The 14,604-nt window shown below is 47.3% G+C and overlaps 1 protein-coding gene across 12 annotated transcripts in view; it reads left to right on the top strand.

Moving 5' to 3' along the window:
- The window catches only part of ERI3 (ERI1 exoribonuclease family member 3), a 133,025-nt gene that overhangs the window by 32,375 nt on the left and 86,046 nt on the right, over window positions 1-14,604 (top strand). For all 12 annotated transcript variants that reach the window (XM_079777494.1, XM_079777493.1, XM_079777490.1 and 9 more), the window contains 2 exons: window positions 6,108-6,167; window positions 10,306-10,397. In XM_079777494.1, coding sequence (XP_079633620.1) covers window positions 6,108-6,167; window positions 10,306-10,397 — 152 coding nt within the window. The remainder of the gene's footprint in view (window positions 1-6,107; window positions 6,168-10,305; window positions 10,398-14,604) is intronic.

Here is a 14,604-nt window from a genome sequence, read left to right as displayed (position 1 = left end):
AACGGCCACTGGGGCAGGAGCTTTTGGATCATTGGTATATAGGCTCATTAGGGAAAGTTAGGTCTTATCAGCAGTTAAGACTGGTGCACATTGGACCCAGCAGTTGGCTCTTTACAAAGTCTGCCACTCCATTTGGGTCACTCTGGTCATTGGAGATCCAGGGAGAACAGTGGCACAATCTGTCCCAGTTTCCCCAACATTTTCCCTTTCTTGTAATCCCTACCCTTCCTGGTGACTGGGCAATTGGAGTCAAGGAGCAGGATGGTGCTTCTGGGGCTCAGATTCTTTTCAGTTTGATTTCCCTTAGGGTCCCTTGACAGGATGTGAAGATTTCAGCTTCTTAGAAGGAGAGGTTCAGGGTTTCTTAGCTTTCTGGTGATGTTTCTCTGTCTTGAGGAAAACAGCCCTATGTGAAACATCAGTTGAGTTTGTAGGAAGCACACTATCACCGAGGAAAGAGAAGGGCAATTCAATGGGGGTATGAGAATAGCCTGGCCAAGGCTGAAATGTCCTTATCCTTGTCCTAGGCTGGTACTGTACTCAGCCACCTTGTCAGCAGGTTAGCATTGGCCCCATTTTCCAGTCTGGGAAACAGATCTTAAATATGCATGTTGGAGGCTCAAATGAGCTATTGGCAGAGAGCACCCTTAAGAGTTCTGACTCATGACTGTACGGAGAGCCTTCTGTGCCCGCTCTCCCCTGTGATGTGTTATGTTATACTCTGTGGTAGCCACAGGCTGTGGTGAAATCACAAGAATGGTCAAGAATATGTAGTAACAGAGGTGATGGGGGAACATGAGTGTTTCCAGAATCCTTTCAGAATTTGGGGCTGGGATACATGAAGACTTTGTGCCTTCATTTAGAGGCCGACTTTTACATATGAGTGAAACAGGAGGAATGAAGTTCTTGAGAAACCCCAAAACAATCTTGGTTGGAGGAAGCTGAGGAAGGGCCTGCCTGCCACGGTGGGAGGGCCCAGATATGAGGATCGGAGGGTCATTCCTGGGCTTGATGCCAGTGTTTGCTGCCTGACTCAGGTGGGCCTTTTGTTGCAGGCCTCCGCCTGCCAAGGTGTCTAGTCTCTCAAGTCTTTTGTTTTTCCAGCTAATGATATTGAGGTTCTTTCTCCTTTTTGGGGGTCTACTGTTTCCCTGCCCCCCCCCCTTTCCCTGGGAATAACCTATGCCACCAGGGGGTACCAATTGTCTTTTTTGCCCCTTTTGAAAAATCAACATTTTAATGATGATGAAAATCCCCTTCCTTACAGGAGGAGAAGGGAAAACTTTCCTTAAACTAGCTAGTTACCTGAGCCCTCCATGGGCCTGAAAGTGTAGAATCCTCTGTCCTTCTCTTCCTCCTCTCTGTGTGTAACTTCCCCTTGGGGGATCCAGCTCCGGCTAGGCTGCTTGGCATAGACAAGGAGGCCCAGATTTGTCAAGGTTGCTGCCTATTTAGGGCTGGAGCAGAGCACTGCTGGAGCTCGGCCTGGGCAAGAGTAGATGCTCGATAGTATTGGGAAAAGGGGTTTTTTAGAGTAGGGCTGCTGCCTTTTTGTTTTTGTTTTTGAGTGGGGAGGGATTGTTGGATTATGATGAAAACTTCTAGAAAGTTTTCCTCAAGGACATACATACATAATTTGGATGGTAGTAGGCATGGTGGTGTTGGGAGATCCTTGTTGTGAGTATGAAAGTGTGGCAGGCTTCCAGAGCTCAAAACTCTCCCTGACCTGGTCCCTGCCTTTTTGTCCAGCCTCATATCTCCCTGCTTCATCTTCCCTTCACTTCCCTCATCCAAACGTCACCCTCTCACAATCTGCCTCTGCACATGATGGTCCTTTGCCCGGGTGATGCTCCCTCTCTCCTCCCCCAGCCCTACTTGTCCCCTAAGACTCTGCTCAGGGAAGGTGGGGTTGTGTTCACCCCAACATAACACTGATCATTTACATTCTACTGTAATTATTTATCTTGTCTCCCCACTAAACTCAGTGAACAGAAACTAGATCTGATCCATCTTTGTCCCATCATTAGGGCCCGGTACCAAGCAAACACTTAATACATGTTTCTTAAATGGATTAATATTGTCAAGGAATTATTCGACCACACCTTGCTTCTCCTAGAGTAACTGTACTGCTGACTTGCTCTTTTGAGAAGTAAAGTCTTTGGAAAATCTTGGATCATCTAAATATTGCCCTGTCTCCATACCATATGGAACTGCTATGCAGAGAGAGGCATGGACACAGGATGGGGGCCATTGTTCTCAGACCTCATCCAACCTGGCAGTAATTGCCTTTCCAGCTAGAGGGACCCTTTCATTAGTAAGTGTGAGGAACAATCCCAAAGCTCCTGGTTGTGCCTAAGCAGCTCCTCTGGTAGAATTTTCTCTCATGCACAAGTTCTTAAGAACTCTGGTGTGTGTGTGTGTACACACAAATGACACATGAGTACACACATGAGCACATGTTGCGGGGAAGGAGATAGGCTCAGTGCTGGCAGGAGGAAGAGGGATTCTGCTTTGGGTGAGTCTGTAGCCCACATACAGACACTCTTACTGGTCTTTGTAATGAACATGTTACTGGCCTTCTTGAGGTTCTTTCTTATTTCCGTTGATAGCCTGGAGACATGGTTCTGACAGGGATACGATGGGATATATTTCATTCCTTCCCAAGCCCTATCCCTACCACCTCTAGATTCTGCTCCAGCTCATCAGATCTCTGTCTCCAGCAGCTGGACTGCCACACAGTCCCTGACCATGGGCAGTCTTTTTTATCATTGTCATTGTCGTGAAAAAAAGAAAAAAAAAAAATAACCTAGAAAAATACCCATTTTGCTAAATGCCAGTAAAGGGCTTTGTCTTTCACCTGTACTTATAAAGGGTGAGATTTATTGGTCTTTTTGTCTGAGGACAAAGAGTGGGTCTGATTATCAGATTGCACACCAGAGACAAGTGCTTATGTAATCAACAAACTGTCCTGGTGTCAGAATACGATTGTGTTGGAGATAAATTGTGAAAGGAGAAAGTGCTGGATGCTGACATACTATTGGCACCAAGTGTCTTGGGCTGCTTCCTGTAGTTGCTAGTGTTTGTGATGAAGCCAGCTCATTCCTGGACAAAGCCCTTGTGTGGGTAGGGGATCTCAGTAACCAGCCATGTTATCAGTCAGGGTCAAAAGCCCCTCGCCTTGTGGTTTCCGAGTCTGGAGAAGCGGGAGTTAATCTGTAATCCCTCAGTGAAAGGAGCCACAGAACACACATTAATTCTTCCTCTCACCTCTCCTGCTTTAAGTGGTTAAGGTCTCTGAGCTCTGTTTAGCCTGTGAGCTCTGGTTCTCAGCTTAATAATACTTGGCTTTGCTCTAGTACCTTTCATTGTGAGGATGTGAAAGCTTTTTACAAATATATATTAACCCAAGTGGAAATGAGCTTAAACTGTAGCATGAAAGATTTAAGTTATGCCTAAGGTAGAACTTCTCAGTAGTTATTTTATTAAATTGTCTCTTGTCTCTCTCCCTCATAGCTTGGGGTATAAGTCTTACAGGTGTCTTACTGGTTGTCAGTATCAGGTAGAGGGACTAACTTTCTTAATTTCACTCCCTCTTCAGCCAGTGCCTTGGCAGAGCTGAAAAGATAATAGTCCATCCTTGGAGGAATTAATAATACAGGGGACTGAGTCCTCCCCCTGGAAGACTGCCTCTAGTTGAACCAAGAGCTCAAGCGTCTGTGTCTCTGGGGGTTGAGTCAAGTCCTTTAGGAAGTCAGCTGTAAGCTGTCTTGCTGGACCGCAAGTGTGGTATGAGAAGCATGGAGAGAGAGGGAGCTGAGCTCACTAGGTTCCTCCCAAGCTGGTAATTCTAGGATTACTGACCACTGGAGAGAGTTTGAGAAAGCCCCAGGATCCTAGAGCCCCCACCCCCACCTCCACAGTGGAAAGAGGTGGGCCTAGTCTGTAGAAGCTCCCGCAGAGCAGCACCCTGGTTTTTCTTTTTGGTAGAGTGATTTTTCTCTCCCAAGCCAGGGGTTTTCCTAGGGCCCAGAGCAGGTGCTTCTGGGGTACACAGATGCTGACCTAAGTTCCATCTCCAAGGAGGGAGGGTTCTTGGCAAGGGTGCCATTGGTTTCCTGTGTGTCCGGAAGCCTTTCGGCATTGAGCTCATCTGAGTGACCCTCGGTGGGAGCCAAGAGAAGGAGTAGCCCTCCCTTGTCCCAGAAACTCAGACCAGATATGAGACTGGCCCGCAGACCCTGGAGCTTTCCAAGAAGTAAGAATGGCTGTGGGCCCTCTTCCAGGATAGTCCTGACCCAGAGCTCTAAGTTTGGGGATGTAGCTCAGCCCTGGAAGAACTAAGCAGGAGAGAAGCTGGGCCAGAAAGGGCAGTGGTGGGTACATGGGCGGTAGTCGGTCATCTGGATATGGAACTGGAGTTGGTAACAAGTATACTCTGGACTCTGGCCCCTGCATGCTGAGGCAAAACATGGCAACTGCCTGCCCAGTGTGTGGCTCTGGAAGGTGTACATGCTTTGGGTGGTAGCGGGGCTGGGCATAGGAAAGGGCTGCCAAAAAGAACACAGATCCAATGAAGGTTTTCATGTTTTTCTTTACCGCTGACTCCCTAGTTCCTAGAATGGGGCCCAGCACAGTGTAGGCTCTCCATGAACAGTTGTTGACTAAATCAGAGGAGTCTTAGCACTCCAGGATTAAAGCTGCTGACCCTGGCTCGTCTCCTCCCTGCCCCCAGCCCTCAGTAGACCATCTGTTCTTCTCCTTGGCTCAGCCCTCCCTCTGCTGGGCAATTCTCTGGTCTCCCAAGCAAGGAAAGGGTGTGGAGGTGCCAGCCGGGTGGGCATGCTGTGGGTTAAAGCCTTTTGAAACAACAGTGTAGTTAATCTTTCTAATTTATTTTCCTTTTAGACCATGGGAAGTCTGTAGGCAGCAGCTGTTACCCAATTAAAATACAGATTAATATAAAAACAGTTTCTGGAATATAAAATAGAGTGGCTGTGTCCTTACACTTCCTTAAAATACCACCTAATAATGACTTGATGAACTACAGAAACCCACCTAGAGGAACTCAGCGTTCTTAAAATGAAAATTTCTTCCCTGAAAGGTGTGTATTACCATTCCATGTAAGTCACTATGAGAAAATAACCTTCCCTCTTAGTGCCAGCGGTTTCTGTGAGTTGGGTATTTGGTATTCATTAAATGTAATTATAGTTTAATTGGAGTTTAATCTGAACCCCCAACACTTAAAAAAATAAGTTTCCAAGCAAACCTTCGATGCTACTGTCTCTGGAAGTAGCCAGGGGCACAGTGGGCATGGTGATTTCCAGCTGAGTCCTGTTCTGTGGGTGCGGACCTCCTGCCTCAGATCCTTGAGGCGATATGTTCTAGTCTGTGCTTGAGGGGTTTTTTTACTACAAAACAAAACACAACAAAACAAAGCAACAAGCTTGTTTTAACCTAAGCCTGCCCTCGGTGGAGCATAGTCCTGTGAGTCAGAAATTCTCTAGACCAGGTTTGTACCTTAGGCCTTTTTGCCTGAGTTTCCCCACCAGTTAAAGGTGCCTGTTTCCTGCTTGGCTAGTTGGTATTGAGGCTCCAGGTATACAGGGTGAAGGGTGGAGCTTGTGGGACCCCCTGGCCCTTCACTGGTGTTAGATGGGGAAATGCTGGACATCGAGGCCCAGAGAAGGGGTGGAGTTGAAACCAAGTGTGCCTGTCCTCTGTGGTTATTGCCTAAGTCTGACAGGAGCTTCTATGACGCTTGGAGGTGATTTACTTTAGACTGAAATTTGTGAGGAGTTATTGAGCCTATGGAACACAAAAGACATGTAAAATCTTTTTTTTTTTCTCTTGCAAATGAAAGCTGAAACAGGTATGAGACATTCCCTGTGATCAGCAAGGTAGATGTGTATCTATTTCAGGGCAGGATGTTGTTGGGAAGTTTATAGTGTGTCCTGGGACTTGATTCCCAAAGCTTCTGTCAGGTTCTCAGCCTAAAGCAGTGCAGGTCAGAGTTCTTTACAGTAGGAGGATAAAAACAGAAAGGAAAGGAAAAACAGAAACTCCAGCTTCGAGTTTTCCATTCATGGGCTCTTTATCTTTCCTTTCAGCTCACCGGGATTATTCAAGCCATGGTGGATGGTCAGCCAAGCCTGCAGCAAGTGCTGGAGGTAGGTTGAATGACCTTTAATTCCTGACCTCTGATCTCTTCCTGCTGCCTTTCTCTCCCGCCCCTCCTGAGAATGTAGCTGTGTAATTTGACTATGATTATGGCTTGATTAGAATAACATTTGCTGTCACATCAGTGACATGCTGTTGAGGGTATTGAACCATTGATCTGTCATCTCCAGCTGTTCCCGTCAGGGTTACTGACAAGATGTCCGAGTGCTGCCCGGAGGCTGGCAGAGAGCCCCCACCTCTTCCAGTGCTGGCCAGCCTGCGCTGGCCAGGTTGGGGAGGTGGGGAGCTGAGCTGTGGCACTGTGGGACTGGCCCCGGGGACTAGAGGTGTTTTTGTTTAGCTTTAGTGTTGGCTTCTTGTGGCATGTGAGCACTTCATTAACTTACCCAGAACTCCCCATCGATGGCTTTTGTTTGCTGTCGGCTCCTCCAGGAGGTGCGGCTGGGCCCGCCTGCCCCACTGCAGCTTGCTGCTGGACGCATTGTGCCTGTCGGGTGCAGAGGCTGTACTGGGTAATGATTCCTAATCAGAATAATTACAACAATTGCCTGTGTGAGGAAAATCAAATTAAAGGCTTTAGAACCCTTGGCAGAGACCACACTTCTAGGATGTTCTCCTCGGGGAGCTGGAAAAGGTTAGGATGCAGCTTCTTGTGCTCCAGCCTAAGGGAAGGAGGAAGGGCAGTGCTCTGCCTCAGCTTGTCTCCCAGCCCCCTCTGCCTGGGGGTTTTCAGAGAGGGAGACGGTCCCTCTCCCAGGTCCCACACCCACTCCCTTCTCTCTAGGGAGCAGGGAGAAGATTTCCTTAGGTGCTTTATTTATCTTTAAGACCGAAGCACTCAAAGCTGAGCCCCTATCAGAACACAGGAGAAAGCAGACTATCTGGGGAAGAGCAAGGGCTCATCTGCATTGGAGGTAGTTAGCATAGAGGAAGGAGGGTGGTGGCAGGAGAGGGAGGAAGAGCTGTTTATTTAGCCAAGAGGGCCTGTCCCACAGGGGAAAGAAGTGCAGACTGAATTTCCTGGGGCTCCACAGGATGGAACCAAAGCCAGAGAACCAGGTTTTGGCTCAGCCAGTGGCAGAGTGCTTCTTGTCCCTGACAGTGTGCAAGCCCAGGCTCTGTGACCAGTCAGGCTCTGGGCAAAGAGAGGGTTAGGGTACCTGCAGAAGGCTAGGAGAAGATGAGCTCTGAGGTGTCTCCTAACCCTATTGTCCCTCTTTTTTTTTTAATTTTAAAATATATTTTTATTGATTTCAAAGAGGGAGAGAGAGATAGAAACATCAGTGAAGAGAGAGAATCATTGATTGGCTGCCTCCTGCACGTCCCCTACTGGAGATCGAGCCTGCAACCCAGGAATGTGCCCTTGACTAGAACTGAACCCGGGACCCTTCAGTCCACAGGCCAATACTCTGTCCACTGAGCCAAACCAGCGAGGGTTTGTTCCTCTTTTTTTGACAGAAAATTCACTCTTATGATTGAGGGGCCTCCTCATCATGGACTGCTCCCAGACTCGAGGAGAAAGAATGGACCTATCCTTCCCTCTGTCACAGCCTGCATCCCCAGATAGGGTCTAGCTCCCGAGGGAGGATATTACACAGGCAGCTAGTCCCTGGAACGTCTCTGTTTGGTTGGGGTCTTGGGAGGAAGATGCTTGTTCTGGGCTAGCACCAAACTAGGGCTGGTGGGGTTAAGAGATTTTTGTCTGTCAGTGGTGCCAGTTGAGGAGAAGATGTGTCTTCAGGAGGCCAACCTTGGAGAGGAATGCTCAGAGGATTCTGAGTCTCCCCCAGGAAGTTGCTTCTGCTACTTCAGCACACTTTGTGGGGAAGAGGGAAGATTTCTGGCATCAGCCTGAATAGGGAGTCTCTGTCAAGATAAGGAGACCAGACCGGGCTCTGCTGGTTATAGAGCTAAAGAGCTAACTTTTTGTCTTAACCAGGCCCTGAGCAGGTAGTTAGCTAGGTGTTGGCCTGCCTCATTTGTTCTTTTTATTTTTTTCCTTCACTTAGCTCATTTGGCCTGGCCATCTCTTCCCACCTCCCTTGTCCAGCCTGGAGCCAGTAGAGCCAGCAGGGAGAGAGAGGATACAGGAGTGAGTGGTGGTCATTCCCTCATCCCAAGACAGAGTCAATGGATGAACTTTCTAGGCTCCTGAAAACCCATCCATCCATCCACATGGCCATCCACACATTCGTGCCCCACCCATCCACTCATCTATTTACCCATCCATAATCCACCCATCAACCCATCCATCTATCCATCTGACTTAGATGTTCTAAGTAGGCTCAGGCTGGGTTCCTTTAGACCTTGGGTAGCTGGAGGGGGTCTGTCCTAACCTAGCGTCCAGCCTCAATTCCTGTTCCTCCTTTCTATACACTGTGGGCTGGGGTCACATTACTCCCTACTCATATTTCAATTCGAAAACATCTGGGTTAGAGATTACCACAGTGAATAAGACAGATAAGAGTCCCTGCCTTCATGGTGCTTATAGTCTGGTAAGGAAGGCTGACATTAAATAGATAATTGCTTCTCAAATACACAATGATTAGGCATGTGCCTCTGCCTTTAGTATTCTTTTCTCTGTTCCACCCTGTCAAGCAAACCCAACCACCAAACCTCTAATTCAAGTACCTTCCCTTTTTTTAATATGTTTTTATTGATTTTTTTAGAGAGAGAGGAAGGGAGAGAGATAGAGAGATAGAAACATCGATGAGAGAAAAACATCATTGATTGGCTGCCTCCTGCATGCCTCCTACTGGGGATCGAGCCTGCAACCCGGGCATGTGCCCTGACCAGGAATCGAACCAGTGACCTCTTGGTACATGGATCAATGCTTAACCACTTAGTCACACTGGCCAGGCTCAATTATCTTCTTTCTGAAACCTTTCTGACTCCTTTCTCTATAAATGGTAGAGCTAGCCACTTCCTCCTTTTGGTCCTGTAGCATTCTGGTCACTTTTTTATTACTGCATCTATTACATTGTATTATGATGATCTGCCTCTCTCCCCTTCTTAGCCTACTCTCTATTTTGTATAAGCACTTAAATACATTATTACATTTAATTCTCAAAACAATCTGTAAGGGGAGTCATCCTACCTCATTTTACAGACGAAGGAAACTGAAGTTCAGAGGGGTTAAATGACTTTTAAACGACTTCCCATCAATGACACAGCCAGGATATTGAAGAGCCAAGGTTAGAACCCATATGTGTCTGACTTTCAATTCTGCATTTCTAACTACTATGTCATATAGCCTTTAAAAACAATCCTCCTGTGTGAGTGGAGTGGTGGTATGATCTGCTGCCCATGCCTGGGATCGTCTGAAAAAAATAGGCGATGCTTCATGAATTCTTGATAATAATTCAGTCATTATATACTGATTTTAGTATTTGTACTTCCAGTGTGAGTGCAAATAATAAAACCATGAAAGGGATGAAGGGAGAACTAGACTCAAAGTGTGTTTAGGAGCAATTTCTTTCCCTACCCAGGAATTGTGCTCAGCCTTCAAAAGAATCTGCTGAATTTTAATCATCAACGAGGAGAGAGGAGAGATACCAAGTTTGGGGCTGATTATGAGCTTGCTCCCGCCCAGCAAAGGGGCTTCTTCTGCTAGAGTCATGGTGGAAATTAACTTCACTTTCACTTGGGGAATAACCAAATTCAGAAGTTTGGTCAATAAACATTTGGTGGGAGGGTCAAATGAATAAGTGAATGAACGAACCTATGGATTGGAGTCCCTGCTCGGGGATCCAGCCTGTTCTCATGGCCCAGGACAGCCCATGTCCATGCTAGACTCTGCCTTTGAGGACCAAAGGTATTTGGATTGACCTACTAGGATCTGTCCTTATCCTGTCTAGGGTAAGTAATAGGGGTGTGGAGAACCCCCTTTACCACCCCCACCCCAAACACTTCATCTTGTGGGATCTTCCCATAGGGATTGTCCTGCAAGTGCCTCTATAGTTCTCAGCCAAGGCTGAGAGCCCAGAGCAGAGCCATGGCTGGATAAGATTACAATTTTCTCCTGCTCTGATTACCAGCAGCTTATCTGCGTTTCACTGTTATGGCTCTTCATGTACTCAGTGGGGGGAAAAAGAAAAATCTCATCTATTCTTGTTGTGTACTTTTCAGAGGGTCGATGAGTGGATGGCGAAGGAAGGCCTCTTAGATCCAAACGTCAAGTCAATTTTTGTCACCTGTGGAGACTGGGACTTAAAAATCATGTGAGTATGAGAGGGACAACTTTGCTGGCAGGGTTTTGAATCTGTGGGACCAGTTCTTGCCTTTCACAGAAATAAATGCCCAAACCTACAGGACAGCTGGGCCAGGAGTCCCTGGATTTGGGGGGCCTCCAGGACAGGAAGAGGGCTGGGAGCCCTGCCTGCCTCTGGAACAGCTGTTTTTGACAGGTGTCACTACTTAGGACAGCCCTTCAGTTGCAGGGCTACATGTCATTGCCCTGGAAGGAAGAAGTTAAAAGAGGGTATGTATGTATGTATTTATTTTTGTTAATCCTCACCCCATATTTTTTCCATTGATTTTTGGAAAATGGAAGGGAGAAAATGAGAGAGAGACATAGATGTGAGAGAGATACACTGATTGATTGCCTCCCATATGCACCCCAACCAGGGTCAGGGATTGAACGTGCAACCCAAGTACATGCCTTCCCTTGACCAGGAATCGAACCCAGAACCCTTTGGTTTGCGGGCCAGTGCTCTAACCACTGAACACAGGCCAGGGCAAAGAGGGTTTTTCTTTTTTAACCAGATGCATAGTGATGATTATTCTAAGTACATTAGAAATAGTAACTCATTTTATAACCATAGGTACTCTTATTTCTATTTTTATAGATAAGAAGATTAGTGAACAAAGAGGTTAAGTAACTTGCCCAAGACACACAGGGCCAGGATTCAAACCAGGCAACCTGTCTCCAGGGCCCTTTCTCTTAACCATTATACTGTGTTATCCTCTCTTCCCCCCCCCCCCGCCCCCCCAATCTGGGATAGGCCCTGATGATCCAACTGAGAGCCAAGTGTACAATGAGAGAGGGCTGCTTCTAGGAAGCTGCCCTAGTCACCAGTCTCCTCTGTTCTCCTTTGTCCCATTGTTTTTCTCCTTTGTCTCCTGATTCTGGAAGACAAAACTGGTTCCTTTGCTCGGCTGACACTTCTGTCTCTTGTCTGTCCTCATGGATACCTGGCTTCAGACAGCCCCCAGGGAACTAAAGTGGGGTGGAGGTGGTAGGGGCATTGTTTGCTGAGGATTGATAGAATCGATAACTCTGTGTTCTTTGTGACTGATGGTGGCGGCAAGCGTGTGTGTGTGTGTGTGTGTGTGTGTGTGTGTGTGTGTGTGTGTGTGTTATATACGAGCATACACACGGATGCACCTATGCTTTTGAGCATAGCATGGGGTATTGGTGGGGAGTTGGGAGTAGTGGTTCTGGAGTGATATTTCCTACCAAATCAGGCATTATTTTCTCACCAAGGTCCTTTTTATGCCTTTTGGATACTGGGCATTGAGGCAAAGTTATGCACCCAGCTTGGTGGGTGTCAGGCCTGCAATTGGATACCAACTCTCTAGGTGAGACAGGAGGAAGAAAAACAAGCCCAGGTCACATAAACACCCACACACCTCATCTCCCACATCCCTTAGGTCATGTACACACACTGGCTTCACACCCCCAGGTTTGCACACACAGCTCCCAGAGCGCCAGGGGATCTCTGTGCTCCCTGATAACACTCATCAGTCAGGGAAATTATACAGGCTGGGCTGGTATAAATCAGAGGCGGGCTCCATGGAGAAAGGAAGAGGAAGGCTGTTGTTCTTGTTTAAGGTATCCTGGCAGCTTTGAGCACTTGAAGGAGAGAAGGACTTACGTGGAGCTCCATAGCACAGGAGAAGCTATTTGGGGTCGGGCAGAGTGCAGGCTAGTACTGGACTGAGACTCCTCTGGTCCAGTCCAGAGGCCTGGTTCCTCCAGGTAGCCTCCCAGGGCTCCCACTCTTCTGGTGGTTTTCTACTTGTCTTTGGCATGTTCATGTCATACAATCCACATTTCAGAATCTTTTGTGTTAATTGTGACTGGCATGTATGTACACAGGGTGGGGCAAAAGTAGGTTTACAGCTGTTTGTGTGGAAAATAAAATAGTAATTAATAAATAACAATACAAGAATAAACTCTGTGTTTCATGTTCTCACAGTATGAACAGCTACTTTTGCCCCATCCTGTATGTGCATATGAAAAAGTTCCTGGGCATGAGGTTGGGGACTACATGGCTGGGCCCCCTAGGCTTGGAGTCTGGCCCACTTTGGCCTGCAGTCGCAGTTCAGCCGTTGGCCTGGTGGGCCCTGGCAGATTTAGGTGACTCCAGAGGCTGCTCTGTAGCTTCACAAGCAATGATGCAATCAAGAAGAGGTGATCAAGTTTGGGGATTGGGTTGTTCAATCTAAGCATATATGAAAGGGAACCACTTTTTCATGAGTACATAACCATATGCCTGGTAGGAGGTAGTATCCCTTTAAAGCTGAAACGAACACACAAAACAAAATTAAAAACTGAGGCTCAAATTGGTAAAGACTCACAGCTAGACAGAATTGAATTCTGAGACCATATAGCATCCAAAAAGAAAAAAGGGGTTAGGTAGACTTGGGACGCTGGTTTGGGTGTGGACTGGGAAAGCCAGCGAAGCTCTGAAAGAGTGTGCAGGAGGAAGCAGATGTCAGGTGGCAGGGGGTGGGGGGAGGAGAGCACTGTGCTGCCTTTTAGAAGCAGGACTCCGCATAACTGCTGGGAAGGCTCTTAATTAAATGTGTAACAAAATAAAAACAGCCAGAGAGGAAACCTAAGTAGCGCTGCGTGACAGCGCACAGCTTAACGGCATTCCTGGAACCTCTCGTCAGATGGCTCGTCAGAGCCCTCACCTTTTCATGCGCCTGGTAAAGGCTGATGATGAGCCTGACAAGGGTGGTGTTAGACTGACACCCACAACTTGTTAGTATGTGGCTTACTTCTTATTTTGACATCCATTTTCAGACTTAACTAACGCTAAGGAATTCAGCAAATATTTCCATTTCCCACTCTAGTTTCCCAGGGACATGGCTCCTCATTGCTGTCCTCCCTCTCTCCCAGCCCCCGCTTCCCCCAACCAGCTTCATGTCACTTTTGTTGGAAAGGGCCTGATTAGTGAAGCACTGAGAAATGGGAACTGAAGTGGCAGCAGAAATCCCACTGGAGAAAAGAAATCTCCCATCCTGACAAAATCATTTTGTGTCCATCTTTTGTCAAAACGGGATGAGTTGATACTTCAGGTTTATGTGGGCTTTGATGCTGTAGTCACAGATCCTGCTTAGGCGGGTGTTAATTTAGTTAAGTGCTGATTTAATTTTCTTTCTAAACATGTTTAAGATACAACACTTGTTCTGGCATTGGTCCCTGGTAGCTTGCCTTCACTACCTGAAGCTCCTAATGGGGTTTAACGTTCTTTCACCAGTTGTCTCTCTTCTCTTCTTACACAGGCAGGAATGTCTCTGTAAAGGGGTTCCATCTTTGGCGTGGTGGGAGGGGAGGGCCGGTGTAGAATAGGGAGGTGCCACCGTTGAGGAACTCAGATTTTAGCCTGAAGCTTGAAGATCTGGATTCACCAACTGAATAGCACTGAGTGGCTGAGAAGCTAGACCAGAGTCTTTCCCAGTGGCCTGTGAGTCTGAGAAGCGGGGCAGGTCAGGAAGAGAGAAGGGTAGGGTTGAGAGTGAGAATGGAGGGATAGGGAAGAGCTGACACGAAGGAAGGCCTGGCCCGCAGTGCAGTCTGGGAAGAGGACCTTTGGAGAGGATCCAGATAATCAGACTCTGCTCTGGTGGAGCAGAGTCTAGGGCTGCTCAGAGCCTGCTGCAAAGACCCTCATCTAGCTCAGCCTCAGCTCTGGAATGGAAAGTGTCAATGCTGGGCTGCCTTCCTCATGAGGGTGCATACTACACCTTTCTGATGGTGCCTGTGCAGTTGTGACCTGGAACACTTCAGGTTTTAGAAAGTGGAGATCAAAAGATACTTGTTCAGATTGCTCAGTTTTATTTGGGGGACATGCACTCAGTGGGGACTATTGAGGGTGCCCTCAGGGCTGCAATCAAGTGGCCAACACTATTGAAGAGCTACAGTCACCTGGAGTGAAGTCCCATAGTGATGGAACCACACACCTGGGAGGGAACTGGGACAGTGACTGTCCTGTGTGTGTGTTGGGGGGAAGTGTAGATATGGACAAAAGGTTGGGACTTCTTGGCATCATTCAGCTGAGTTGACCACTTCATCCTTCTTGAAATGCGCTCTATCTTTACTTTTCTATGTCTCCCTTTCCTCTGGCTTTTCCTTCCCAGTGTCGTATGGATGCTTTTTCCTTTTTTCTTACATTTTGTTTCTTAAATATTGGTATT

Source organism: Cnephaeus nilssonii (assembly GCF_951640355.1).
Source record: "Cnephaeus nilssonii genome assembly, chromosome: 7".
In the NCBI taxonomy this organism is placed as follows: domain Eukaryota; kingdom Metazoa; phylum Chordata; class Mammalia; order Chiroptera; family Vespertilionidae; genus Cnephaeus; species Cnephaeus nilssonii.
Note: the sequence above shows the minus strand (reverse complement) of the source record. Positions and strands in the feature narration are given on the sequence as shown.